The sequence below is a fragment of the Cetorhinus maximus genome, chromosome 21, assembly GCF_964194155.1.
Source record: "Cetorhinus maximus chromosome 21, sCetMax3.hap1.1, whole genome shotgun sequence".
Classification (NCBI taxonomy): domain Eukaryota; kingdom Metazoa; phylum Chordata; class Chondrichthyes; order Lamniformes; family Cetorhinidae; genus Cetorhinus; species Cetorhinus maximus.
This window is the reverse complement of record NC_135899.1, coordinates 82,114,235-82,126,364: the sequence shown is the minus strand read 5'-3', so window position 1 is coordinate 82,126,364 and position 12,130 is coordinate 82,114,235. Positions and strand designations below refer to the sequence as shown.

At 37.2% G+C, this 12,130-nt stretch overlaps 1 protein-coding gene across 13 annotated transcripts in view; it reads left to right on the top strand.

Moving 5' to 3' along the window:
* Positions 1–12,130, top strand: part of LOC144696068 (KH domain-containing RNA-binding protein QKI-like) — a 99,479-nt gene that overhangs the window by 62,931 nt on the left and 24,418 nt on the right. For 7 of the 13 annotated variants that reach the window (XM_078567289.1, XM_078567296.1, XM_078567288.1 and 4 more), the window contains exon 4: positions 2,541–2,702. In XM_078567289.1, the coding sequence (XP_078423415.1) occupies positions 2,541–2,702 (162 nt within the window). The remainder of the gene's footprint in view (positions 1–2,540; positions 2,703–12,130) is intronic. The other 6 variants (XM_078567295.1, XM_078567293.1, XM_078567297.1 and 3 more) reach the window with 1 other exon arrangement.

Sequence of the window (12,130 nt, the reverse complement as noted above, 5' to 3'; positions counted from 1 at the left end):
AAGTTTTGTTATCTGCAAATTTTGAAATTATGCCCTGCACACCCAAGTCTAGGTCATTAATGTAAATTGAGAAAAGCAGTGGCCCTAACTAATCCTTGAGGAACTCGGGGATCAACCTTCCTGCAGTTTGAAAACAACCAGTCACCATTACCCTGTTTCCACTGTCCATTCTATTCCATGAACTTCAACTTTGCTGGTAAGCCTATTATGTGGCACTTTATCAAATGCTTTTTGGAAGTCCATGTACACCATATCAGCTGCATTACCTTCATCAGTCCTCTTTGTTACCTCATCAAAAAAATCAATCAAGTTTGTTAAATATGAGTCGCTCTTAAATCTATGCTGGCTTTCCTTGATCGTGTTTGTCCAAGTGATTGCTAATTTTGTACCAAATTATGGTTTCTAAAATCTTTCCCCCAGAGGTTAAGCTGACTGGCCTCTAGTTGCTAGGTTTATTCTTAGCTTTGGAACAACGACATAACATTTTGCATTTCTCCAGTCCTTTGCCACCACTTCTGTATTAAAGGAGGATTGGAAGATGAAGGCAATTATCTTTGCAATTTCCACCCTCATTTCCCTCCCCATCCTTGGATGCATCTGATCCAGTCCTGGTGACTTATCATTTTTAAGTACAGCCAGCCTTTCTAATACCTTCTCTTGTCAATTTTTAGCCCATTCAATGTCTCTGCTACCTCTTATTTCAGTCATTTTGGAATCATTTTCCTTGGTGAAGACAGATACAAAGAACTCACTTTAGTACCTCAGCCATGCCCTCTGCCTCCTTGTGTAAATTCCTTTTTCCCCTTTTACCACCCACTTAATATTTATATGCCTGTTGCTAGGCCCTTTTTATGTTAACTACAAGTCTTTTCTCATGCTCTCTGCTTCTCCATTTTTAATTTACTTTCTGAACCTTCTATATTCAGCTTGGTTCTCACTTGTATTATCAACTTGGCCTCTGCACCCTTTTTCCACTTTCTCTTTCTCTTTTCCCTTATATTTTTATCCTAAACATTCCTTATTTAGCAAACTGATGTGCTTTGTTACCAAAAGTATTGCAATTCACAGTTATGCTTGCATGTAGGCTGTGTCTCTGAGGGATGGTGGGGAAGTAACTTTCAAACACTGTACTCCCAGCTTAACCCTTTTTTGTGTGCTTGAAGAATCATATAGCCAAATAAATATGGAGTCATAGAAGTTCATTGCATGGAATGAGGCCATTTGACCTCATTCTGTGCTGGCTGACTAATAGCCTTCCAGCCTCATCCCACTTTCCAGCTATTGGCCCATAGTCTCGTTGGTACTTCAAGTGTATACCCATGAGCGAGCTATTTACAGCAGGACATTAGCACTTGGTGGAAGTAACCTATCCTTTACATTTCAGATGCAAGGCCTTCACGGGTTCAGAACTGCAGCCTGCTGCCCGCGTAGCCCTCTAATTTTTCCATGATGCGAGTGGAATCTAGCGATTATTGTTACTTAGAATCTGTGTGAAACAGGAGCATTTAAATATAGTTCTTTGCCCTGAAGGATGATCTTTTGAAACTGATATTTTCAAACTTCTCAGACTTATTCCAGTGAGAATTTTGGAGAAAAAAAAGTGAAAAGCTTTGTCGTTGCATCAGCATTAATGCCCAGTTCCTGGAAGATGAATCTACCTTACGATAGTTAAGATTATTTTTACGCCAGTAACTATTCAATTGAGAGAGTTGCATATTTTGTTACCAGGTGATTTCACTCTTGCTTGTTGCTGACAAATACATAACGAAATTGCAAGATTTCAGTCATTTATTTAGCATGGTGATCAAACATAAGAGCTTCCAGATTCTCGGGGATAACTCTACATTTCCAGCAGTTTTGTTCAGTGATGTCAAGGTGCTTATTCTGATTAATCAGCTGGCTTTGTAATGATTCCTACCTGCATTGCAGGTTAAAATTTTTATTGTTTAATAGGTTTTTTTGTCTCTGCTACTATTAATGATGGTAGGTGAATGCTGCCATTTTGTCTCTTTGCTTCAGCTGTGATTTGCTTCCTTCAGTTTACACTGGCAGATGGATGCAGAATCATCTGTCTTTTTTTTGTTGCTGTTTATTCAGCTTAAGTTTGTTTCCAGAAACACTATTTTTATCAAGGTGGCGACTTTTGTTTCTAGGCATGTGAACATTAAGTCATAAGTGATATTAGATCTACAGATTTTTGATTTCCATTATGTTGCAACTGAGAGTAGGACTTATGAAAAATTACTGTGATAAATGCCATTAATTTAGTTCCCAATTAGCTTTTTTACATTTAACTTTAATTGCCTGTATATGTCTAACACAATGTATAATAAGCAAGGGCCAGAATCATAGATTTTTTTGTTCAGCCTCCCTTCTCTTGTTTTCATTCTCCTTGATGCATACGCAAGGCAGAAAGGGTATGGAGGCAGAGTATGAAGAGGCCATTTAGAGTGAGAGCCTCTGTAGAGCGTGAACACCGGCATAGACCAACTGGGCCATATGGCCTGTTTCTGGTGTAGATTCTATGTAATTCTATGTAGGTTTTCTTGTCTTTACAGGAAGAACAGAACCGAGGCAAACCGAACTGGGAACATCTGAATGAAGAGCTCCATGTATTAATAACTGTTGAAGACACACAAGACAGAGCAGAATTGAAATTGAGAAGAGCTGTAGAAGAGGTTAAGAAACTACTGGTGCCTGCTGTAAGTCACTTTAGAAGTTTTAAGCTGATGCTGCTAATGGTTACACATTCTGTAAATATTTCATTCAAAATGTGATTTAATTAATCAGCTTTCCTTCCACATAGGAGTATAAGTAATTTTATTTAAGAAAATATTTCGCAGTGGGTGATATAATCTTGAACATTACCATAAATAGGATTTTCCAAAACTGCTACTTGTGCTATGATGTATTCACTAAGCTGTTGCAGTGTTAAAAGTTGAATGATCATGTGAAACTGCTTCTAAAATGGTGTCATCAATTATTTTTAAAGACTTGGATTTCTTTCTCAAATAGAAGCTCAACTGTTTAGTAAATCTGGAAGCACAAAAGACAAGAATGAAAAAATTGCTGATGTAGACTTTCTAGTCTTCCATGTCTAGATCCGTGTGACCATTTTCCTCATGCTCTGACACCAGATCTGAGCAATTGTACTTCCATGTTGCTTATATTGCGATTTCTTATACCAGTGCTTCAACAATCTACATTCCTCCAATCAGTTGACAATCTGACCTACAAGCCGATAAATCAGTTGTGTTTTAGCTTGAAGTTTCCTAGGCTTACTGCATCTCCTCATTTTCTTGCCTGTTCAACGTGAATTTCTACTCCAGCCTGACCAAAGGAATCTCTATGCCAAGTATTAAACTATATCATATTTAACTCTTGGCCTCTTATGTTCCATTGAACATTGGAGCTAGTAGAATCTGTGATCCTCCTTTTAACCTCAAATCAGGGCTCGTGTTTTTCCCCTGTGTACAACGGTGCCAATTTTTTCGAGGGTTGCATATTTTCTATTCTACAAAGTACCCCTCTACTTTAGTGATCCTGAATTCTGGCAAAACATGATGAACGTCGATTTCCCAATCGTGAAATGTTGTGGAAATGGGGCAAAAGAATGAGTTACATCATTTGATGTCTGTCCTAGTTTTAAGCCAGTACTACCTGCTAATGCCCATGTGCTAAAGAACAAAATATTTTCATGGTAATGCTCTTTCCAGTTTTCTGGATCTGAATAACCGCATTTAAATGCATGTATTTCACTTGCTTATCGGTGCAGGCTGACGTCAAGGGAAAAGGCCCCTTCGTTATCTACAAAAATGGAGTTGGCCCTTCTCTATGATGAAAATTGACAGATAATAGAGGGTCGCTGAATTTTGTTGCACGTGTGGTGTAGTACCTAGTACACAAGACTCAAGAATAATGTAAAATATTTATTAAAGGTGAAATGCATGCATAAACAATACTCTGCAGAAAGGTAATGTTTTCTGTAAATTTTGTGGAAAATTATGAATAGTATATAATGGAGTTTTCTGATATTTATTTGAAATTATTTCAGGAAATAATTTGTAGGCTTCAAAAACAGGTTGGGTTTCAACCTGAGTAAATTGGTTTCCCTAACCCTGTCGAAAGTAACATCTGTAGAGGAAGTGCATATCAAGTCATTAGAAAGGGCTGTCACTGCTTAATCTGGTACCAGCCTTGGAGTCGGGGGTGGAAGAAAGACCACTGGCAGACTGCATTTATCTTTTGTGCTGAGAAAATCTCTGCAAAGGTTTGCAAGATCCAAACTAATTAGTTTATTTATAAATGGAGAACAGGATTTAAACCCTATTGTCCTTTCAGCGCATTAACAAAGGAAGCTACAACATCCATTTGCTTCCCACTATTGTTTCTTTATCAATTGACCCTTTTCATACAAAAGTGTCATAGCTCAAAATTTAATTTACCCTCAGAATTGCAACACTCAGAACTTTACCTTTTGAAATGGTTAGCCAAAGCTTGGTTTAATATTTGAAAGCTATTGATACTGGTTAATATAAATTAACTTTTCATTATGGATACAGTGATTCAGGAGACTGAGATTTCTAATGGGAGTTTTTTTAGTCAGAAAAAGCCAGAGCTAATGTTCTACCTGATTTTTTCCCTTAAGTTAGATAGGCTTGCATTAACATTCATGTAACATTCAGTGAGCAAAATACCTATCTATATTCACCAGCATGAAATGGTCTATTGAATTTTTCAGTACAATTAAGCTATTCCATCATAAGCTTCCTTTTGTTTTGGCTTGTATTGTATTGGCACCCTACAATAGCCTGCTTCTGTTGAGCTAAGCATTAAAATTTAATGGCAGTCATGGGTCCGGCCTGCAACATGTTCACTGATTTTTGTCAGTTTTTTCATCAAGTTTATATACATAATTTTTAAGCGGTGACTGGTATACATTTATTTGCTTGTTGGTTAACTTTGGGAAAAGGACTCTCAAGGTTGCACACTGGTAAGAATGATGGAGTGTAATGTCAGTTGAAATCAATATTTTATGGAGTCCTCATGCCCTCTAAATAGCAAAACATATTTCAGTGGTTAATGCAAATGGCTAGTGACTGTGGCATGTATTGGAGTTTCATTTGCTGGATTTTACATTAAGCCAACATGTAATTGGCCAGACATCATCTACACTTGGATTTAAATAGTGGTGAATGCTCATTATTCATTCAACCTTCACATACAAGGAAAAAATGATCACCCCATGAGATTTAACTTTTTAGTGAGGAAGATCATTCCTACAATAGGCTAAAAATATCAAATTACCTTTCAAATTCCTGATGAAAACTGCTGATGGTTAAAGTAACTTCAATTCTGAAACTTGTCATTCCATATATGTTTTCATTATTGTAACATTAGCCTTAGTTCATTTTATTGGGATGAGTGAAAAATGAAAACATGAAACTGATTAGTGAAAATCTGCATTTTCAGGAGTACACTTTATGTAACTCTAAAGTTACTTCAAATTTTATTTTATACTGTATTCTGTTTTATAAAAAGGGGTTCAGAAAATATTTTAAGGGCTTTTGCAGTGATCTCAACTTTTTATAAATCAGAGCATAAAATTATTACTAAACAGTCTTAAGTTTAAATTTGAATTCAAAGCAGTGTCCAGGAACGAATGACAGAAATTTCATTATAAACTATCCTGTGACTGGCGAAAGCTCCTAAATAGATTATATAATTTTGTCTCCTTGCCTATACTAATTTTTCTGTATATGAGCTAAGAGATCAGAAATGCCAACAACACTATATAATCAATGATCTAAACATCTGTTTGTATGTGTTTGACAGATGATAAATCTGAATATTCTCGTGGATTAACTATGTATGTTTTAATCAACTGGAGTTTGATAGATTGGTTTTAAGGTAAAGGGTTTGGCTTGTGACTGCGTCAAATTGATTTTTATGGTTATGTAAATTTATGGCAAAGACAGTGTCCATATAATATATTCATTTAGTATGTCCTCATTTAGTGTGAGATGTACCTGCTTTGGTTGATATTCTGCCTTTCAGATCTGTTCAGAGACGATGTCCTAGTGAAGGTTCTTGGAATTTGGTGATTGGGAGGTTATAAATGGAGGCTTAGAGACAAGCCTGTAGATTCTAACTAATCAAAAGGTTTTTGCACTACATAGCACAACTGGATGAAGAACTAATGCCAGAAATCTGCCAATTTGTGTTTACTAAAGTGTTTTTTGACACTGAAGGGGTCTTTTGGTATACCAGATCACAGCTGCATGCAGCCAAAATGTGTATTGAAAGTAGTTGATGGCAGATCTGCATGGGTGTTTAGTTTGAGTGAGCTAATTTTATTAAGTGAATCTTAAAATGTAGCTTCAGGTGTAATGGATAAGAATTTTTGAGAAATCATTAGAGATACCTAAGTCATCTTGGAATTTTGTATTGACTGATTTCTGTTGACCTAGTGAGTAAAGGAGCAAAACATTAATATTGGATACTGAAAGAAGTCCAAGCTGGCACCGATTATCTCTGCAAGTTGATAATTTGAATGTTCCTTAAGGGTCTTTTATGTCTAGCTACTAATAAGCCGAATTTGACAAGTCTTTCTAAACCTACCTGTTAAGTCAGATGGAGCTGGAGTGGCAGAGCAACAAGGAGAAGCTGGTGGGGGCGTTGGCACTCTTCAATCTGTGCATTTTTTTAAAATGCACATTCCTTACATGAGAAGAACTCAAAACTGTAGAAAAGTATTTGAACGCAAACTGGTGGTTGCCCTGAATTTGACAGTTGCCTTGCGTAGATGGGAAGAGTGCAATACTAATGAGTAAAGTGAATTGGAGCAGTTAGTGAGTGTTGAATAAATTGGGGGACATTGTGAAACAGTTCAGAAAAAGGATGATCATTAAGCAGTGGCTGCCTTCTGATTGCTGGCTGCTGCAATCACTCTGCATGTAATTAGCTTTCGTTGTGATACATTAGTTTTTTAAAATTAGATTTATATGAAGTGCAGAATGCAAGTTAACACTCAGTTTAAAGCCAAAGATAACTGTACAAACATAGTTAGATCTACCTCAAATAAATGATGCTGTCTAATTGAAGTAGAATAGACTAAATATGATCTGATATTAAGTGACAGTAGTTCAGTTTCCTCATGTATGAACTAAAGCACTGGTAGCACTCAATGACACATGGTTTGTAAAGGCCATTTCTAAAAGCACATCCTATTTTACACTCATTTATTCAAGAAGTGCCTCTGGACTTGATGCTGCTTTCCACCCTATCACACATGTACCCTTCACAACTTTCCAGGGTGAAAGTTGAGTTCAAAAATTTCAGAACATAGCTGCTGGCTCCATTTTTTTTTCAGATATCTGTTAATGATTTTGCTATTCCCATTTATACTAGCTATTGACTATCTTTACTTATTCTCTTGCTACCTTTGCAACCTTTCACCACCATGTCTTTTGCCATTGAATCACTGCTCCCTGCCTTCCATTCTAACACAGACTTTCCCTTTTGTTCTTTCCCTGCATTTGTACTTGCTTAAAACCTGTTGCATCTCTAATTTTTTCCAGTTCTGATGTAAGGTCATCAACCTGAAACATTCTGTTGTTCTCCCCGCAAATACTGCTCAGCCAGCTGGGTATTTTAAGCATTTTCTGTTATTAAAAATTTCCAGCATCTACAGTATTTTGCTTTAGTGGAATAGTGCCTGTTGCCTAGTATGGTACACAGACCATCTTTAAAGTTTTGTTTTTTTTAAAAATTATTACTTATGCCCTACCAAGATGTAGATCTGAACTGCTGTTTTTCGGTAATTCCTTGACCATTTAATTTACTTCTTTTAAAAATAAACTTACCATTGTTTGGTAACGCATAAGACAGGATATCTAATATTTTTTACTTTTAAGTTTCATTTGAAGCACATTGGACCACCTGCTATGTGTCATTTACTATTTCTGGCCTGATGCCCTTTTAACTGCCTGGTGACACACACCTGACGTCTTCCTGCAGGTTATTTTTTACAAACCTTGATTTGTACTTTTATTCAAAGCAGCTTTTTTCAAAATCCATGAGATGGGAACAGATTTGCTTCATCTGATTTTGCTCCTAATGTGGAATCACCTTTTTCTGCCAATTGAACAATACCCCCGTTTGATCCTTGAAGTCTCCAAACATTGGAATTGGCATACCCTTACATTCTACCCAGCTGGCACACCATGATGGTACACAAGCTCAATGTGCCATTTGACATCCCTTCTGTTTAACAAAAACTAAGTTCTTATTTTCCTGTCCATGCTTTTACCTTTAAGTTTAGTGGTGCTAAATAAATTTATTGTACAGTGGGTTGCTGTATTTCATTCTTGTAACAAACATTCTTGTATTATAAGAAGACCACTTTCATGCATCAGTAATGTTTTTCCATGTTATAACAGAATTGAACTAGCTTCAGTGTTTGGTCAGAGAGATGTTCGATAAGTTGTGACATAAAGTGACATGTAAATTTTGCGTATTGCTGAATAACTAGTTTTGACCAAAAGCAATTTTGCTTAATAGGTATAGTTAAGTTGTGGGTGATACGAATTTGCTAATCCTAGTAGGGCAGTAATTCTGTAAAACAGATCGAATTGATGCTATTGAAAATGGGGAAAGTTTCTTGTAAAAAGTGGATGATTAATGCTGTGATGATAAACTCCTAATGTGGTAGCATCAATTATTTAAAACACTATGAAACGATAAGTAACTTTTCCAATGATTTTTTTTTTAAAAAGAGGCTTGTTATAAATTTTAACCCGGGAGTAGAAAAACATTGAGAGCTGAGTAGAGTTGCAACATAAACTGGAAACAAGGGATTAAAAATACTAATAATTCTTTGAACACAGATTCTAATTTTATTATATTATACTTTTGAGTCCTGGTTTATTTGTAACCGATGAGTCAAAATATTGATGTGTATTTGCTGATCTGCAGGACTGAGAATTATAGAATAGAATTATAGAATCATCTGTCTGTTGAGATGACTTTTACCAAGTCATTACTGTAACATTGCCATTAGACAATACAATCCTCCTCTCTCTCTCTCTATTTTCTGGATGAAAAGAAAGACTTGTATTTCTGTATGTCTATTCACCACCTTGGGGCATCCCAAGCATTTTCCAGCAAATGAAGTACTTTTGAAATGTAATGACTGTTGTAACGTGGCAGCCAATTAGCATCCAAATGAGATGAGTAAAAATAAGTCTGATTTAATTAAAGCATTGGCTTACTAGCCAAATACACATTACTGTGTTGCCAGTTTTCCACTTAGCCCACATTTGACTTTTGAACTTGTGGTTTTAATCCATTATGTTGACTTCAATAATTGTTTTTTAAATTTTATAAGAGGACTGACACTTGCAACCCTGTAATGTGGGAGTTATGCTATTCTAATAGTGGATTAATACTGATGTAAAGTAATGGTTATAGAATTTCAAACCCCCTGCCCCACATTTACAATGTCCCTGACTATTTGTCTAAAAATATAGCCCCTGTTCAGTGTATTTAACTTTATATGCTTAAAAAAAAACTATCTTGTGGCTGTCATTTCTAATGCTAGAGTTGAAATGTGCTTTGCCTCAATTGACTTGCTGCTCCAGTGTGAGCATTGGGAATAGCAAAGGCCACCAGGTACTGAGGCTAAACAAAACATTTAAGGATTTTAGGACGCTTCAGATGCAATGATGGTAGCTGTGATAACTCCCAAGTTCTGCTGGATGTGACTGTGTAGTACATATAAATACTTGAGCAGGTGGCTAATGGACTTCATCCTATAGTGTTGTAAAAACCTGTTTTTAAAAAAATTCCAATTTAACTTCAGTTGCAATATGATTTTTCAAATAATTTTGGGAGCTTGCATTTAATTGACTGCAAAGTTCATGTCTCTTTGCCTTAGCTTCATTACCACACCCCTGCGTTTAAGGCATTTATTTAACCTTCGAAAAGATAAACTTTGAGCTTATGCACTGAATTTAAGCTTCATGCACTGAATTTATTCTGGAAATCTGCAGAGTAACTTTGGAAATGACTAGCTGTGCTAACACTTGAAATGCTGCGATTTCTAATTGAGGATTTTACTGGTGTACAAATACCCGTGCAATAATTTATAATTATTAAAACTGCTACAGGTACAAGGAATCCTCTTAAGCTGCACACAATTAGTTACGACCTCCTGATGTAAGTAGCCCAAGCTAAGAGTTCCAGTTGCTTCAAACCAGATCCTATTGGAAATGGACTGACAGCCTTAAACTACCCACCATTCTAAATCAATTTGCATTATATTAGTACAGAAAGCCCATACTTAAAGTTGTGGTTGTGTTCCTGAAAATCACGACTTTAAGTGAAACATTGGTTCTCATACGAATCAATTTTAATTAAAATTGTAGTTAGGTCGTATAGGACATTGCTTATCAGAAAAAAACACAACATTCTGCCTCTTAAATTGAAATATTCTACATTGCTAAATTCCTACCTTGATAAATGAAATAATTTTTAAAGTTAAAGTTTAAAAATATAAAAATAAAATTTAACTTTATACTTACAGTACCTCCTGTTTGCCACGGATCCTGCTTCCCAAACACCCCATACCCTGATCCTCCTGGTTGCTGCAGATCCTCTCCCTCTCCAACACTGAGCTGTGGCCTCTGTGACCCCTTCCGAGATGCAGCCTCCACCCCTCCTCCCCACGCTTTGGCCAAACCTCCCCATTCCTGACTCGCCCCTCTTGCCATTTCAAACTGGGACACAGTTCCAGGAAAGAGAAGACCCAGGTCAGGTCTGAAACCGGAACTTCGATGTTGTGGAAGTGCGAGTGCCGACTTGGGGCTGCTACAATCCCGTGTTTTTATTTTTAAATGCTAGAAAACATGAGATTGTAGCAGCCCCAGCTTGGTACTCCTGCACAGTCAGGACTCGCACTTCCACAACATTGGAGCTCCGGCTTTGGATCAGATCTAGATCTTCAAACGGGAGTGCAGTGCCGGGAAAGGGAAGCAGCAAGAGGGTGAATCGGGGAATGTGATGTTCAGCCAGATGGTGGGTCGGGGACTGGGGAGGAGGCCATGGAGGGGAGAGCCGCAACTCGGAGGTTCAGAGGGGGGGGGGGGGGGGGGGGGGGTGTCTCAAATGGTGCCAATTGGGTGTCTCAGGCAATTACGTCAAAACTGATCTTGTGACTGAATGAGCTTACAGGCCCTATTAACTTACCAACATCAAAGCGAAACAGCGTTAAACGGGGACTTATTGTAGTTCCGCCTAGGTTATGGGGATGTTCATGGGATTGAAAATATCTTGCTGCACAGTTACAATTGCAACACTTGAAATACTTTTGGTGTTGAATCCTTTGCAGAGATTGATTGAAATGCTCACTGGCAGATGTAATAAGTGCCAATTGACTTTGGTTTTTTCCTACACCTGAGTGCCCAGAGCCATGAAGTATCTAATTTATAAAGCACTCATAACGCGAGAATGTGCTGTGGTGCTTTATCAGTAGATGTTTAGAAAATAAACACTGTTAGGAAAGAAATTGAGAGGTGATTGAAAGTTTGATTGAATGTTAAACATTAGTCAGTTAACTGATTAGCTCAGGTCCTTGTTGAAATTTGCACTAACCTTAATTAGAAACTTTGGTAATTAGAGAAAGGTAACATGGTGGTTATTTAGCTGCACTAGTAATCCAGAAACCTAGACTAATGATTCAGGGACATGAGTTTAAATCCCACCACAACAGCTAGAGAATTTAAATTCAGTTAATTAAATAAATCTATAACTAAAAGTTAGTGTCACTAATGGTGACTATGAAAGTACTGGATTTGTGTAAAGCCCACCAGGTTCACTAATGTACTTTACAGAAGAAAATATACAACTTTAGACCAACAGTGCTGTGGATGACTCTTAACTACCCTCTGAAGCAGCCTAGCAAGTGAGTCAGTTGTACCAAACCACTACAAGGAAGTCTAAAGAGAGAACTGGATGGACCACCTCATATCAGCCACCTAGACGTGACAATGGCACACCCAGCCCAGTCGCTCCACAAAGCCATCCTCACTAACATCTGGGAATTTTACCAAAAGTGGGAGTGCTGACCCAC